This window comes from Scyliorhinus torazame, chromosome 1 (genome assembly GCF_047496885.1).
Source record: "Scyliorhinus torazame isolate Kashiwa2021f chromosome 1, sScyTor2.1, whole genome shotgun sequence".
NCBI lineage: Eukaryota > Metazoa > Chordata > Chondrichthyes > Carcharhiniformes > Scyliorhinidae > Scyliorhinus > Scyliorhinus torazame.
The window spans coordinates 279,128,707-279,147,218 of record NC_092707.1 but is presented as its reverse complement, the minus strand read 5'-3'; the positions used below and the strand labels follow the sequence as shown (position 1 = coordinate 279,147,218).

Here is an 18,512-nt window from a genome sequence, read left to right as displayed (position 1 = left end):
TGTACCGGAGTACAGCGAAAAGTATTTTTCTGGGGCCGAGGAACATACACAGAACGTACATAGTACACACAAGATTAATCAACGGGAACATTGACAAATGGTACATCGACAAACAGTGATTGGTTACAGTGTGGAACAAGGGGCCGAACAAAACAAACAAATCAAATACATGAGCAAGAGCAGCATCGGGCGTCGTGAATAGTGTTCTTACAGGGGACAGATCAGTCCGAGGGGGAGTCGTTGAGGATTCTTGTAGCTGTGGAGAAGCTGCTCTTCCTATGTTTGGATGTGCGAGTCTTCAGACTTCTGTACCTTCTGCCTGATGGAAGGGTCTGGAAGAAGGCAATGCCTGGGTGGGAGGGGTCTCTGATAATGCTGTCTGCCTTCCTGAGGCAGCGAGAGGTGTATACAGAATCAATGTGGGGGTGGCAAGTTTGTGTGATGCGTTGGGCTGAGTTCACCAGTCTGCAGTTTCTTGCGATCTTGGACCGAGCAGTTGCCATATCAGGCTGTGATGTAGCTGGATAGAATGCTCTCTATCGCACATCCATAGAAGTTTGTGAGAGTCGATGCAGACATGCCAAATTTCTTTAGCTTCCGTAGGAAGTCGAGACGTTGTTGGGCTTTCTTGACTGTTACATCAATGTGAGTGGACCAGGACAGACTGTTGGTGATGGTGACCCCCAGGAACTTAAAGCTATCGACCATCTACACTTCGAAGCCATTGATGAAGACGAGAGTGTGTGCCGTGCTGCGCTTCCTGAAGTCGATGATCAGTTCCTTGGTCTTTCCAACATTTAGAGAGAGATTGGTTTCGGTACACCATGCAACCAAGTGATTTATCTCCCTCCTGTAGGCTGATTCGTCCTTGTTTGAGATGCGGCTCACCACAGTCGTATCATTGAGTTGGAGTTAAATCTTGCCACACAGTCATGTGTGTATAGGAAGTAGAGGACTGAGTATACATCCTTGCGGGGCTCCGGTGTTGAGGACTATTGTGGAGGAGGTGCTGTTGCCTATCCTGACAGATTGTGGTCTGTTGGTGATGAAGTCGATTGGAGTACAAGTATGAGGAACAAAGAGTCTCAAGGAAACGGGACAATCATTTAAGACTGAGATGATGAGAAATTTCTTCACTCAGAGGATGGTGAATTTTGGAATGCTATACCCCAACATGCTGTGCATACTCAGTCATTGAGTACATTCAAGACTGAAATAGATAGATTTTGGACACTAAAAGATTTGAGGGATATAGGGATCGAGCATGATAGTGGAGTTGAGATCAAAAGTCAGTCATGGTCCTACTGAATGGCAAAACAGGCAATCTTCCGAACATACAAATCAGGAGCATGAGCAGCCCACTCGGCCCCTCGAGCCCCTTCTGCCATTCAATAAGATCATGGCTGATATGTTTGTAACCTCAACCCCACATTCCTGCCTACCCCCGATAATCCTTCACTTCCCTTGCTTATCAAGAAGCAATCTACCTCTGCCTTAAAAGATATTCCAAGACTCTGCCTCAACCAGGTTTTGAGGAAGAGAGATGCAATAGACGTATTTTAGGAAACATTTATTTCTTGCCTGAATTCTTTCCAAGCTCTTCCTCTGACTTACTAACCTATCTTGTTAAGTCTAAGTCAAGATTCCTTAAAATTCAATAATGCTGAAGGATTCTTCCTTTGGCACTTTACAAACAAAAGTCTACTATAAAATTAACTGAAATCGGCCTTAAAAAGATTTCAATCAGTGATTGTAATGTATATTTATATGTCATGTTTTCTAGTAACACTAATGGGTTAATCTCATGACTGCTCAATCTCAGGTCAATGCAAACTATATTATTTTATTGTTTTGCTCCCATAAAGCACTCAAAATACTTCCTGGGGGAAAAACATTTCCCATTCAACATTTTTGTTCCTATGTAACTGAAAGTTAAACAAGAATTTATAAAAATTAGGTTTGATTTTTAAATTACATATCTCATAGTAACATGATTACATTTACCTCGGCCTCTCTTAATAATTACAGTCAACTTTTATTTTCAAAGGAGATTTTTAATTCATGCCCATTAACTAGAAATGGGATTTTTTGTTGCCAAAAATTTGAATGTGTAAGGTTTACAAGTTTCAGCAATGAACACATAATCAACTGCTCACAGTACAAACACAGAAACTTCTTAGCTTAATTTGCAAGATAAACTGATGAATCTAATGATCACAAAGCGATAAACTGAGGTAGGCAGATCCATTATGCTTGCCAATTTGTTGGCATTTGAATAGATGGGTATTCAAAAAAGAAAGACTTACATTTGCTTTGCACAAGCACCAGTGGTCTCATAGCACTTTACAGCCAGTGAAGTCCCTTTGAACTGTAGCCACTATTGTAATGTAGGAAACACAGGTTGCTCCCACAAGTAGAAATGTGATAATGACAAATCAAGAGTGCATCAAAAACTAACAGATTTAAAATAATTACCAAAAGGGGTAAAAACGATGTAAGGATGGTTGGAGTCTGGAAAAATCTTCCTGAGAGGAGGGTGGGAGCAGATTTGGTTGAGGTATTCAAAAGGGAAGTAGATTGCTTTCTGAGAAGGAAGAATGTGCAGGGTTCCGGGGATAGGACAGGGCAGTGGGACTCAGTAGAATGCTCTTTCAGAGAGCCAGTGCAGACTCGACGGGCTGATTGGGCAGGATACTGGAGTAAATACACTGCTCTGCTTCGATAGTGCACCATGGTTTCTTTTACGTCCACCCAAACAGGCAGATGGGCCTCTATAGGAGAGTAGAAATAGACTGGATGTTGGACATTGCTTCTTTTCTCAAAGTAGGGAGCCTCAGCTGGTGTGGTGGATGCTGACTCTCTGCATCACCTGTAAGAGAAAAGCATGGTTCCCAATTAGGGCAGTGCATCACCTATAGGCTAAGTGGGATAACTGAGAACACACAGTCAATGTGGTCTCCTGAACTGGGTGCAATCACTTGAGGGGGTCAGAGAATAATTTCCCAGAGTACGTTCTTCCTTTACTGGCCATGGGTCTTTTTTAGGCCTCTCACGGGAGATTATATGGGGGAGGAACTACTCATGTTACTCCAGCTGTCATGTGTGTGATGTACCAAGCTGGTCGTTTGCTATTTGTCAATTTTGTATGTTCATACCCATTAAGCTTACTCGACTGCCTATGTAATTCTTTCAGACATTCCAATATAGCACACCTTCTGCTAAAAAATGGGTGTTTCAACTGTAAACAACAATATATACGGCATCAAAAATATATTATTGTAAACTACAGTGCAGTAAAAGACTTCCCAATTCATGTTAAAATATGGTGGCTTACTATTCACAGCTTTAGTTGTGACCATGTAAATGCTTCCTAATGCAATCATTCATGTATTTGCGTTTACCTCAATCCATTATTTAAAAAAAATTTCGAGTACCCAATTCATTTTTTCCCATTAAGGGGCAATTTAGCATGTTCAATCCACCCACCTTGCACATCTTTGGGTTGTGGGGGCGAAACCCACGCAAACACAGGGAGAATGTGCAAACTCCACACGGACAGTGACCCAGAGCCAGGATTGAACCTGGGACCTCGGCGCCGTGAGACTGCAGTGCTACCAGCCTCAATCCATTTTTAGATAGTTTGCAATACCAAATTTTAGGAAAAATTGTTTTGTCCGTGCGTGTCACCGGAGGATTCAACATTTAAACTATGCAGTAGGAGCCCGACCAGTTCTAATGGATAATTGCATTGTCTTTTGACATTGATTGCTTCATGGGTGACCATGCCTCTCACATAATTAGGCACATGAATCATCAATCAGAGTGTGATGAAAACAATTCTTTCATTTGTCATTTTAGTGATTTCATTAAGTTAATCATGTAACAAAAACAAAAGAAGCGGCTGGAGGATGTTTTTTTTCTGGCCTCCCAGGAGAAAAGAGCTACCTCCCACAACAGTTCTTAGTGGGCAGGTTGCTGTAATGTTCTCCATGATGTAGACTTCATGACAACATGAATCACACTTTGGTTTGTCCTTCATCTTCCACTTGGGTAGCAAGTAACCATGTCATTCACATCCTGTGCAGATTCAGTTGAGCGCTGCCCACTGTCTTCAAGGAAGGTTGAAGCCAGGGTATTCAGCTGTTGGGTCAGTAATATGGTGCCAGTTCTTTCTGCTATATGCCCTCCATGCTTTCATCCACCTTAGTAGCAAGTTCAGAGCAGCTGCATGAATGTTAGCTGCTATTTCTGAGAATGTCTGACACAATTTTCAGCACTTTCTAAATGGGTTTTCTCTGAGTGGGAAGGTCATCATTGCTCGATGTTTTTTTCTGCTGTTTGTATTGATCTAGGAATCCCAACTGGTGTAACCTGACATGGTTACTTTGGAATTGTAGAGAAACTCTCTCAGTTGAATAAGCTGTCTCATTGGTTCGGATGTTGTGTGATTTTGACTACCTGTCCAACACTGACTTCCATCACCTGCTTAACTCGCCTTTTGTAAAGCCTATTTTTCACCCTCAGCTGATAAAGCAATGTCACTAAAAAGATATCAACAGCTTAGATGTGTGGCTTCCTTTTATTATCATACACACACATACAAACACAAACCACACACACACAAAACACACAAAACAAAACACCACACACACAAAACACACAGCAAAAGACATCAACTGATTAGTTTTCCTTGTAAATAATCAGATAACCACATTCTGGGAAAAATATCTATTGCAGAATATATTAAGATTCAATTTAAAACACAAGACTAGATACTTGGTGCTTTCACTATCCAAAGTCAATTGTTATTACTTCTCAGCATTTGAGAAGCTAGGGATAGGGAGGATGGGCAGAATGTTAATGCAGGCTGGTCATCGATTTCCATCACATATCTCAGTACACTTTCCATCTCTGCATCTTTTCAATTACAAGGGTCTCATGAGGTGGTGCATGGTAACGGCTAGTGTGACAATCACAGCACTGTGTAAACGGCACCACGCACAATAATTCCACTATTTCCTCAAGATGGTAGTACAGAATCATGAACATGAACACAGAACGATTGAATTATGCATTATATTAGCACGGTTCTGTCATCCACTTTTTGCAATTCCTTTTTCTAATTTAAAACTTAATGGAGGACATGCAGAAATTCAGCAAACTGAAATCATTTTGAGATCAATAATGTGAAATGATTGCACCTCATTTAGTGTAATGACTTCAGCTACAATCGAGTAATTTGCCAAAATACTAAACTGAAGCAATTACACGCAAATGTATGTGGCAACTGGCAATTTCCTGCATTAAAGAAACACAATTAATTTTTGTCAGAATGTCTAGTTTCTTTCAGTATTCTACTTTTACATATAATGAGTGATTGACTAACTATGCACTGGAGAACCTAGGAATGAGTTGTTAAATTATCCTATTTACAGTAATCCTTCAACAGGTAACACTGAAAAAAAGAGCTGAAATCTTCTGGCCACCTCTGCCAGCAGGATCTTCTAGTCCAGCCGATGGCAACGCTCCGTCACGAGCCGGCGGTGGAGGGTGTGAACAATGGGAAACCCATTGACAGGAGCGAGGCAGCAAGATCCCAACACCGCAAAGCACGCCATGGTGATTTGGGGGGTGGCAAAACATTTTTACAGCCCCTCCTGCTGATGAGATTTTCAGGTCCCGCTGAAGTTGATGGACTTTTGAACGGCTCGCCCCATTTTCCTGCTCTGCCCTGCCACAACAGGACTGTAAATTTCCACCCAATAAAAAAAATGACCACTAATACTATCACTATATTACTTAAGCTGTTCATTATTAAATAGATCAAATCAGTTAATTGAAGCAATAACTTCTCAGAATTACTATGAGACAAGTATAATCAAAAATCCACGATTGCCTTTCATGGCAGTGTCTGAAGAATGCTCCCTTTGACCCAAATTCAACTGACAAATTAATTTCATATCATCCATTTTCCATTATCCATCCATTTTCTCACATGAAACAGACAAAAACTTGTTTCACCTTTGCTCAACTTTGGTGGAAATCACCTGCAGTTGAGAATTCAATTTGATGTGCACAATGGTCCATTGATAGCCATTCTAACCACCAGGCACTTCAGGATGATAACAGGTTAATTTCAATCAGGAAGAGGTCCTTCCGAACACTCTGCTTAGGAAGTTTAAAGATTTTACAGATGTGGCAAAATGGCAAGCAGCCTACAAAGCTAGGCCAGATACAGAATTGGGCAATCTATTTTCTTTTAATATAAATTTAGAGTACCCAATTATATTTTTCCCAAATTAAGGGGCAATTTAGCATGGCCAATTCACCTGGCCTGCAAATCTTTGAGTTGTAGGGGTGAGACCCACGCAGACACGGGGAGAATGTGCAAATTCCACACGGACAGTGAGCCAGGGCTGGGATCGAACTGGGTCATCAGCGCTGTGAGGCAGCAATGCTAACCACTGCGCCACCGTGCTGCCCTTGCGTCGGCACGGCTTTGAGCACTTGTCGTTTCCCATGTTCTGAGTGGTCAGAGCAAGCCTCAACTCAAAAGTGCTTTGCAATAATTTCATTTGGTTTTCATGTGACCCCTATTCACTGAATTAAGTGGCTCCAATTTTTTCCATAAAACGAGCAAGTCCTGAAATCTGATATGGACTGGGTCCCGAAGTTGCCAACTTTGAGACACTCTACCTGCAAATTATAAATCAACCTTATCTGAAAAAGTCACAACAGCGTGATACTGAGCCTTGTTATGATGCCCATAGAGACCACTGACATTTAAAAATGAAATTTTAGTGAATGACCGAAGGATCGCAGGACAAGATTTCACATTACAAGACTTTCACTGTAACAACCAAACTAAAAAAATGTTCAAACAATACTGCAGTAGGTAACTTATACTCCGAAACACAGGGAAGCTTCCCATAAATGTCCAAAATGACAAAACAATTTCCCAGCCATGATTATGCTTTACTCTGTCCCTTAATTAGACACGTCATCTCCAGGAACCAGTTCAAGGTCAATCTTAGCTTCTGCGGGTTTGCTTCTTTCCTTTCACAGCCGGGTAACTCCTAACCCCAGAACAAACTTTCACAATTAGGGACAATTTGGAGATCATTCCTCTGGTCAAAGCTTGGAAAGTCTTATGGACTCATTTAAATCCTCACAAACTCAAGTCTGAGTTCAATCAATCCCTCTCCAACTGAGCACGAGCTTCCACCTGTGCTTCGCCTGGTGACCGACAGGGCCAGCGTTTTTTCTGCTTAAGGTGCACCATCTGCCTCTATCTTTCTCTGCTCAATCTCTCCCTCAGATTCTTGTAGACTGACCCTGTCTATGAGGTTCAGTGATATTTTAGGAAAACCTGTAACCCGACTCTACAATAGCTTCCTTTGTGCTCTTGCCCACTCAATGCCATCTACATGTCAGCGTGAATCACATGGACCTTCCATCTCTGTAGAAATTCTAATTAGTTATTGTCTGGACCCTCGGGTCTATTCGAATTTGAAATTAAATAGACAGTTTAAGGTCCCATTTACAAAACCTGACATTCCTAACACCTCCCTGGGACTTGGAGATGAAGTTGAATAAACAAATGACAGAGAATGGAATAGTAGGTTATGTTGAAGGGTTCAGCTGAAGACCGGTGAGTGGAGGCTCATGGAGAGTACAGACACTGGCATGGAGCTGAATGGCCTGATTCTGTGCTGCACATCCTATAAGACCGTAAGTAGTAAACAATATGAACAGCAATAGGTCATTTGCCCCTTTGAGCCTCTACAACCTCTCAACATGACCATGGCTGTACATCTACATTAATTCCACGTTACCCCACCCTATCCCTATATCCCTTAATTCCCTTGTGTTCAAGAATCTATTGATCTCAGTGTTAAATATGCTCAACCATTGAGTATCCATAGCTTTCAAAATCCAAAGACTGGCAACCCTTTCAGTGAAGAAATTGCTCCTCACTGCAGTCTGAAATGGCTGAGCCCTTCTCCTGAGATTGGAACCAGCTAGTTCAAGTCTCTCTCACCAAGGGAAACAGACTTTCAACATCCACCCGGTCAAGCACTCCCAAGAATGTTCTGCAATTGAGTTTTGCAAGTGCGTTTTTACCAAATTTGCATTTTCTGCAGCTTCAAATACTGGAATAAAGATTCCAATTTTCCACAAATATTATTTTTAATTACTTTCTCACACACAGTTATCTGCAATTCGATAGATCAGATATGGGCTTACAAGCTAGCATACAACTACAAAATGATCATCAGTTTTCTAAGGGATGATGGTGGCCCAGTGATAAATCATTGGACTGGTAATCCAGAGGCCCAGGCTAATGTCCCGGGGACATGGGTCCAAATCCCATAATGGCAGCAGGTGGAACGGAAATATAATGATACCCGAACAGACGGCAGATGTGGCGACTTGAGGATTTTCACAGTAACTTCATTGCAGTGTTCATGTAAGCCTACTTGCGACAATAATAAAGATTATTATTGTTAAATCTGTGGAATTCAGTAATGATGGCTACAAAACTATCATCAATTGTAAAAATCCATCCAGTCCACTGATTTACTTCAGGGAAGGAAATCTGCCACCCTTACCTGGTCTAGCCTACATGTGACTTGTGCTTGGTTCTTAATTGTCTGCTGAAATGGCCTCGCAAGCCACTCAGTTATATCAAAAGCTGCTCCAGAAAAGCTGAAACACGTGGACTGCAGCTGTTCTAGAAGGCAGTGACATTACCACCGTCTCAAGTGAAATTAGGGATGGACAACAAATGTCAGTGCTGCCCATATCCCATGAAATAATAAAAACATAGATATAACATAAAACTGTCGTAAAATAATATTTCACACTGTTTTATAAATAAAAAATCATATTATCTAAAGACATAAGGTTTGAAGGTATACAGTTCAGCAAACTAAATAGTCAATGTACAATCACATATTCATTTTGGAATAAAGTACTTTGCAATTGTAAGGAAGCAGTGAACGCATCAGATATATTTAACATGAGGATTAATGAGTTAGTTAACTACTGCCTATTGTGGTTGAAGGACCTGAAAATGCAGAAGTGTGACAATTATATCATATGTTATAGTCGAAACAGGGTAAAGTGTTTAAAAACTAAGCAAATTCAAGTGAGAGGAATATTTATGCAGAATTTATTGTGTTACAATCAAAGAAGGCAGATCTAAATAGCATCGACAGAAACTATGATAAAGACAAGAGTAAAATTAACATAAACTTACCGCCACCTCCTCCGAGCAGACTTTTGTTTGCTGCAAGAGATGAACAAAAATGACGTCAACACCCAAGGCTTAAACATAGAACATAGAAAATACAGCACAGAACAGGCCCTTCGGCCCATGATGTTGTGCCGAACCTTTGTCCTAGATTAATCATAGATTATCATTGAATTTACAGTGCAGAAGGAGGCCATTCGGCCCTTTGAGTCTGCACCGGCTCTTGGAAAGAGCACCCTACCCAAACTCAACACCTCCACCCAACACCAAGGGCAATTTTGGACACTAAGGGCAATTTATCATGGCCAATCCACCTAACCTGCACATCTTTGGACTGTGGGAGGAAACCGGAGCACCCGGAGGAAACCCACGCAGACACGGGGAGGACGTGCAGACTCCGCACAGACAGTGACCCAAGCCGGAATCGAACCTGGGACCCTGGAGCTGTGAAGCAATTGTGCTATCCACAATGCTTCTGTGCTGCCCTTAAGAACAAATAAATCTACACTATATCATTTTACCGTAATCCATGTACCTATCCAACAGCTGCTTGAAGGTCCCTAATGTTTCCGACTCAACTACTTCCACAGGCAGTGCATTCCATGCCCCCACTACTCTCTGGGTAAAGAACCTACCTCTGATATCCCTCCTATATCTTCCACCTTTCACCTTAAATTTATGTCCCCTTGTAATGGTTTGTTCCACCCGGGGAAAACATCATCGAACAATTGAGAGAAATAAGTCTAACACGCCACTGCAGTCTGCCACTATTACCATTCTGCAGGCAGTGACTGTGCTCACTGATGCACCCATCAACTTCAAATCAGCTTCTTTAAACTTGAAATCAATCAGAGGCGTCATTCTCCGCCGGCGGGAGTCTCCGTTTTGCCGGCGCCCGGGGGTTTCCCGACGGCGTGGGGCTGCCCCACAATGGGAAACCCCATTGACCGGCCGGTGTAATGGAGCATCCCGCCGGCGGGTCGGGGCAGAAATGTGACGGGGCGGGATGGAGAATTTCGCTCCAGATTTTGAACATCATCCACATGTGTTGTGAAAGTAAAATGTGGCAGCTTGACGATTCTTGGTTTTGGGGACCTAGGAAATGTAGAGGGCCATTCAGCGCCTCAATCCTGATCAGCGGAGGTCGTGGCTGATGCGCATCTTAACTCCATCCACCTTTCCTGGCTCCATAATCTTGGGCTAACAAAAAGTCTATCAATCTCTGATTTTCAATGATTAATTGAGCTAGTGTGTACTGCTTCCTGTGGGACTGAGTTCCATGTTTTTGCCACTATTTGCATGAAAAAGTGTCAGCCTTCCCGAGTGGTCTGGCTCTGCCCCCTTGTCCTAGGCTCCCCGCAAAAAGGTTTCTATCTACCCTGTCAATTCCTTTTACTATCCCAAAAACATGCGTGTGGGGTCACAAATCTCTAGGAAAGCACATTGGGTCAGTCAGCACCAAAAAAGGAAGCTGGCAACATGACAGGTCCTGTGCTTTCCAGCAACAACAATTTTCATTTCAGCTTTCTAGCAGTTGCAACGTTTTTTTTTTCTCTTTATATTTTTACCACATCATTTCTGAAAAACAGTTCCAGCACAGCAAGGTGTTCCTGCAAGGATCTGATATTTTGCATTGGGTATTCAATCTGGTACATGTCTCGTTCATGCGTCGTCTGCTCTGTTATGTTTCTTTAATTTGATGTGTGCCAGCATCCTTTTCATTCCTGGATGCTGATGGGCAGCCTTCCAACATCGAGTAAAAGCAACTGGGAAATGACACAACAGCTCACAGTGCCAAAGAATATTATATGGGGCTTTGGTGTTACTGAACCTGTGGTTTTGTGCACAGTTTATGGCTCCTTGCCCAAGAGGGGGAGTAACTGCCTTAGGAGGGGGTGCATCAAAGGTTCAGTAGACTGATTTCAGGGGAGAGGTGAGAGGGATGCCTGATGAGGGGGAGAGTTTTGAAGTTTAGAAGGATGCAGATGTTATTTTAGCACAAGATTCTGAGCCCGAGGGGCGGGATAGACACAGGGTGGTATCTTCCACTCTGAAGTGGCGGATGTGTAAGTCCAAATGACGCTCACCTTTTGGGGCTGGGGGCTCTGAACGTGCACATTTTTGCTCTGTTCAGTTTACTACTTAGAATCCCTACAGTCAGAAGGAGGCCATTCGGCCCATCAAGTCAGCACCAACCCTTTGAACGCCACATGACCTAGGCCCAATCCCCAGTCCTATTCCTGCAACCCCACCCTAAGGGAGAATTTAGCATAGCCAATCCACTTAACCTGCACATCTTTGGACAGTGGGAGGAAACCGGAGCACCTGGAGAAAAATCACACAGACACAGGAAGAACGTGCAAACTCCACAGTCACCCAAGGCCGGAATAGAACCCGGGTCCTGGCGCTGTGATGCAGCAGTACTAACCACTGTGCCGCCATGGTCAGTCAACAAGGCCTGAGATGAGGAGAAAATTCTTCATTAGAATTGAGAATCTTGGAATTCGCTACTCTGCGGATGCTTATCAATTGAATACATTCAAGACAGAGATAAATAGATTTGTTTTGGGTGCAGAGGTATTTGACAATGATTTGCACATTTAGTGGCTAACTGAATTCTTAATGATCAGACAGATAAAGGCTCCGAAGTCAGAAGAGGCAAAACTGAGGCTGAATGCTTCCATAAATGGATAGTAATAGGAAAGGTTCTGTCACTTATAATTAAATATAACAGGAATGCTTTTCTGCTTTTAACAGATTGCTTTTATAATGCATAAGTGTACTTCCTGGTGGAAAAAAAATCATGTGTGTCCTGGTTTAGAAACATGGGGTAGCATTCAATAAACCTTTCTTCCTTTGGTTGCATTCATAAAAGATAGCAATGCTAACCACATTGACACAAATCGATCGTGCCACTTCTGAGCACTAGCAGCTTTTTGGAAACAACATCTGTCTTCACGTTCTCGAAGACAAAAAGTTTGGAAAAACTTGACAAGAAATGTGACTTTTTAAAAAAAAACATTCGTCATTCAAAAGAGTCAGAAATTTCACACAAAGCGTAGGAATAGTCCCTTCCTTCCATGAGAAAACAAAATGCCATTACAGGTTAAAACACTACCACCCGTGTCAAGTTCAAATCAAATATCCTTTCCTATTTGCACACTTTCAATGTCAATGAACAGAACAACAATGGTTGGTTGTTTTTATGGTACTTTGAATGTTTCATCAGTTTTAGAAAGAACATATTTATATGGAGCTGTGGTGGGGATGGAGCAAATTCTCATATCAATTCACAAGACTATTAGTGCCTCAAAAAAAGATCTAAAATAACAACTGATGTCCGAGTCTGAAGGGTGTCCCAATTCTGCTAAGTGTTCCAATGGCTGTCTTTTCCTCTTTTCAAATTGAACACTTACCTTGCCAAGTGACATGCGACTCCACTCAATTCCCAACCTTGATTTACTCACGCAAAAGTGTAATTTTCCCTGGCCAAATGTATGTCAAGAGGTCTGAGGCAAAGACAGAGAAATCGCCTTCAGGTCAGGAAGAAGGAAATGGAATGGAATATTTCGAGGGTTCACTGCAATGAGTATCCCATTTTAATTAATTCTGCTGAAAGCCGTTACCCATGTGAGGGCACATTGCCACATCTGAGTGTCCAATTAAACCGTCTTCATCCACTGCCAGGGCTCCATTCTAATAGCGGCAATAATTTAAATGTCATGCTGCACCCAGCTTCCAAAATGGATATGGCGCATCTTTTCAAACAAACGCTTAAAAATTAACTTTGATGCTGCCAAAATGCAGAATGTTGCTTGGACCTTGGCCGACAAGACATTTCCATTTTTGATGACAAAACATTTAATATACGCAATATCATCTTTTCCCTATAAATGATTACATAACCTCCTTCAAATACGACTAAACCCAAATTAGCAAACGTGAATTTCTAAGTAAAAGAAATTAGTTGAGAAGAATGCTGCAATATCTTAAAAGACATACCATAGGATGGGATGAATTCATCCACACAAGTTCTTAATTACAGCCCGTCAGGATACATCTTTTATATTGATTAAATGATATTAAATCTAATTTTCAGAAGACAATTCCACAGATACCATAGGAGCAATTTTTCTGATCTAATCTTTCAAATGTGTGCTCAATCTCTTCCATTATGGGAATAGGAGGAGGCCGTTCAGCGCCTCTAGCCTGAGCTAATTAGATCATCGTTCATCTGCATCTTAACACCCTCCACCTACTTTGGTTCCATAGCCCGTATGTCTGTTTGAACAAAGAACAAAGAAATGTACAGCACAGGAACAGGCCCTTCGGCCTTCCAAGCCCGTGCCGACCATGCTGTCCGACTAAACTACAATCTTCTACACTTCCTGGGTCCGTATCCCTCTATTCCCATCCTATTCATGTATTTGTCAAGATGCCCCTTAAATGTCACTATCGTCCCTGCTTCCACCACCTCCTCCTGTAGCGAGTTCCAGGCACCCACTACCCTCTGCGTAAAAAACTTGCCTCGTACATCTACTCTAAACCTTGCCCCTCTCACCTTAAACCTATGCCCCCTAGTAATTGACCCCTCTACCCTGGGGAAAAGCCTCTGACTATCCACTCTGTCTATGCCCCTCATAATTTTGTAGACCTCTATCAAGTTGCCCCTCAACCTCCTTCGTTCCAGTGAGAACAAACCGAGTTTATTCAACCGCTCCTCATAGCTAATGCCCTCCATACCAGGCAACATTCTGGTAAATCTCTTCTGCACCCTCTCTAAAGCCTCCACATCCTTCTGGTAGTGTGGCAACCAGAATTGAACACTATACTCCAGGTGTGGCCTAACTAAGGTTCTATACAGCTGCAACATGACTTGCCAATTCTTATACTCAATGCCCCGGCCAATGAAGGCAAGCATGCCGTATGCCTTCTTGACTACCTTCTCCACCTGTGTTGCCCCTTTCAGTGACCTGTGGACCTGTACTCCTAGATCTCTTTGACTTTCAATACTCTTGAGGGTTCTACCATTCACTGTATATTCCCTACCTGCATTAGACCTTCCAAAATGCATTACCTCACATTTGTCCGGATTAAACTCCATCTGCCATCTCTCCGCCCAAGTCTCCAAACAATCTAAATCCTGCTGTATCCTCTGACAGTCCTCATCGCTATCTGCAATTCCACCAACCTTCGTGTCGTCTGCAAACTTACTAATCAGACCAGTTACATTTTCCTCCAAATCATTTATATATACTACAAAGAGCAAAGGTCCCAGCACTGATCCCTGTGGAACACCACTGGTCACAATTAGAAAAGCATCCTTCCATTGCTACTCTCTGCCTTCTATGGCCTAGCCAGTTCTGTATCCACCTTGCCAGCTCACACCTGATCCCGTGTGACTTCACCTTTTGTACTAGTCTACCATGAGGGACCTTGTCAAAGGCCTTACTGAAGTCCATATAGACAACATCCACTGCCCTACCTGCATCAATCATCTTAGTGACCTCCTCGAAAAACTCTATCAAGTTAGTGAGACACGACCTCCCCTTCACAAAACCATGCTGCCTCTCACTAATACGTCCATTTGCTTCCAAATGGAAGTAGATCCTGTCTCAAAGAATTCTCTCCAGTAATTTCCCTACCACTGAAGTAAGGCTCACCGGCCTGTAGTTCCCTAGATTATCCTTGCTACCCTTCTTAAACAGAGGAACAACATTGGCTATTCTCCAGTCCTCCGGGACATCCCCTGAAGACAGTGAGGATCCAAAGATTTCTGTCAAGGCCTCAGCAATTTCCTCTCCAGCCTCCTTCAGTATTCTGGGGTAGATCCCATCAGGCCCTGGGGACTTATCTACCTTAATATTTTTTAAGACACCCAACACCTCGTCTTTTTGGATCTCAATGCGACCCAGGCTATCTACACACCCTTCTCCAGACTCAACATCTACCAATTTCTTCTCTTTGGTGAATACTGATGCAAAGTATTCATTTAGTACCTCGCCCATTTCCTCTGGCTCCACACATAGATTCCCTTGCCTATCCTTCAGTGGGCCAACCCTTTCCCTGGCTACCCTCTTGCTTTTTATGTACGTGTAAAAAGCCTTGGGATTTTCCTTAACCCTATTTGCCAATGACTTTTCGTGACCCCTTCTAGCCCTCCTGACTCCTTGCTTAAGTTCCTTCCTACTTTCCTTATATTCCACACAGGCTTTGTCTGTTCCCAGCCTTTTAGCCCTGACAAATGCCTCCTTTTTCTTTTTGACGAGGCCTACAATATCTCTCGTTATCCAAGGTTCCCGAAAATTGCCGTATTCATCCTTCTTCCTCACAGGAACATGCCGGTCCTGAATTCCTTTCAACTGACACTTGAAAGCCTCCCACATGTCAGATGTTGATTTGCCCTCAAACATCCGCCCCCAATCTATGTTCTTCAGTTCCCGCCTAATATTGTTATAATTAGCCTTCCCCCAATTTAGCACATTCATCCTAGGACCACTCTTATCCTTGTCCACCAGCACTTTAAAACTTAATGAATTGTGGTCACTGTTCCCGAAATGCTGCCCTACTGAAACATCTACCACCTGGCCGGGCTGATTCCCCAATACCAGGTCCAGTACCGCCCCTTCCCTAGTTGGACTGTCCACATATTGTTTTAAGAAGCCCTCCTGGATGCTCCTTACAAACTCCACCCCGTCTAAGCCCCTGGCACTAAGTGAGTCCCAGTCAATATTGGGGAAGTTGAAGTCTCCCATCACCACAACCCTGTTGTTTTTACTCTTTTCCAAAATCTGTCTACCTATCTGCTCGTCTATCTCCCGCTGGCTGTTGGGAGGCCTGTAGTAAACCCCCAACATTGTGACTGCACCCTTCTTATTTCTGATCTCTACCCATATAGCCTCACTGCCCTCTGAGGTGTCCTCCCGCAGTACAGCTGTGATATTCTCCCTAACCAGTAGCGCAACTCCGCCACCCCTTTTACATCCCCCTCTATCCCGCCTGAAACATCTAAATCCTGGTTTGAAAAAACAAATCTATCCATCTCAGCGTAGGAATTTTAAACTGACCTCCAGCTTCAAAGGTTTTCTGGGAAAGAGTGGGGCAAAAGGCCACAAGGGGTTAGAGGAATGTGGGCTCATTGCACATTGAGCTGATTTCACTCCGGGCGAAAGACGACACAAAGAACCAGTAAATTTTATTTTGACCGTTGTGAGCAAATGTGGAGTGTTACAATCTCAGTAGAGATCAGTGATCTTTTTCTCAAACACAAAGAAATCCAAAATTTCAGCAATTTACTAAAAGAAAAGCACAAGATTCCACACTTTAAACATTAAGAGATTTTACTGCACAAGGGTCAAACAAGGCAAACACTAATTACACATTCAATGGCAGCCACAACTAAGACAACTAAACATCAGCAGTCCAAACTTTCTCCAGGAAAGTCCAGAGTGATTCAAGCCCGTTTTCTCGCGGGCGTGGGAACATAGCCCCATTATCAGAGAATTCCGCCCCATAATCGTCTGGCTCTACCCCGACAAAAAGTCAACACACCTTCCCTTTTCCTAACTCGAGCGGGCCCTGAAGTGTGCATGTGCACGGACAGCAGGTGAAGACAGCATCTGGATTTGGCTTCTAAAAATTCATTGTCCAGACTGAGCTGATGAATAGTGACGTGAGCAATGGCAGCCATTGCATGTGGAACTGTGGAAATGAAGGCAGAAGGAAAGTAACCTTATAAGAAAAGATTTGAGTTTCAAAGAAAGATATTCAACACTGAGTTGAATACAATATCCAATACCTGTTAAACAGAAATTAGGCTGTCAATTTACTTTAAGGCACGAGTTAAGTTCTTTGTTGTTCTAACTAATATGGAATTTAACTCAAAGGTAAAGGATAAAATGTCAACTCTTCATTCCTCAGTTAGTTTAAAATTACAGGAAAATGAGCCCATTATGAAAACCGCCAACAAAATGTCTACCAAACCTAAATAATATGCAGAAAGCGAACACATTAGAGCATTAAAAAAAACTGCAAATGAAGAAATGAATGCAGCTTATTAGAACCTGCGACTTTTGTGGGTGTTAACATTTCTAGGAACAAACTGGTTCACCAAATCCACACATTAAACAAATTAATGTCATCTGTTTAATGACACTAAATACAATTCAAGCAAAGCCCGGGCCATAAACTCTGCAATTTCTGCCCCCTGCAACTCTCTTTGCCTCTCAACCTCTCTTTCGTTTCTCCATCGGAGATGATGCTTAAAAACTGCTTCTTTCAGCAAGTGGTTGAACACCTATTCTGACGTCTCACTGACTGAGCTCAAGAATGACAGACACTCTGCCAACCCCCACACAAAGAAATTATTAGACTAAGGCCAGTCAGATATAATTTAAACAAGCATTGCAATCTATCGCAATGGTAAATGAGGGATGCTACAAGGGAAAGATTGTACAAGAGGTGAAAAGACACGAGGAAGTCAAAGGTTGGATGGGACAACACCATGGCGAGATTTATAACTGGACTACTAGATTATGTACTCAAGTATGTAAAGTAAGGATGGAGCCCCCAAAAGCTCTGACAGAGGTACAAGTGCAACTAAAATAGCAACAGCAGATAATAATGAGGCTTAGTGCCAGTGCACAGCTGATTTAGCGACAGTGGGATGAATAATAACAATTTAAACATACCAGACATAAAAGGTGTCCGGTACTGAACCGGGTGCAGATCAGCTGAAAAACGGGCTGTCCGGATAGACTGGACAATTGGCCACCCGAAATTAAACGCCCAAATTATTATGAATTGCTAATATTTATAGAATTTCATTCAGCCTGGTGTGTCCTTGTCTGTTCTCTGTACGAGCTACTCAAAAGAAAAGCAATGTAAAAAGGTTGAAAAGTTTGTCCTGTTTGAACTGCAAATTGCAGTTTAAAAAGGAACATTAATTTAACCAAGAAAATAGATTCTGCTTCTAAGCGTGCACACTTCACCCATATGAAGAATATATGAAATCACAGCTAAATGAGGATTAGCACAGAGTGTCAAAATCCAAATCTCAAGAACTCGGCTTTAACATTTGAACGGTCAGGTAGATCTTCACCCAGGCATTTTAAGGATCATTTTGTAAGCCAATTTCCTCTTCACCTCCACAGAAAATGCTGGTTCTTTTGGGAGCATGATTTTCACAAGCATTGATTATCATCTGGCATTGCCTACATGTCCATTGTTCACCTGGAAAAGTAGATTATTTCATGGG

General features: G+C 42.4%; 1 protein-coding gene across 2 annotated transcripts in view; it reads right to left on the bottom strand.

Annotated features, from left to right (window-relative positions):
- Window positions 1–18,512, bottom strand: part of macrod2 (mono-ADP ribosylhydrolase 2) — a 1,493,168-nt gene that overhangs the window by 1,164,090 nt on the left and 310,566 nt on the right. For both annotated transcript variants that reach the window (XM_072506634.1, XM_072506640.1), the window contains exon 5: window positions 9,263–9,292. In XM_072506634.1, coding sequence (XP_072362735.1) covers window positions 9,263–9,292 — 30 coding nt within the window. The remainder of the gene's footprint in view (window positions 1–9,262; window positions 9,293–18,512) is intronic.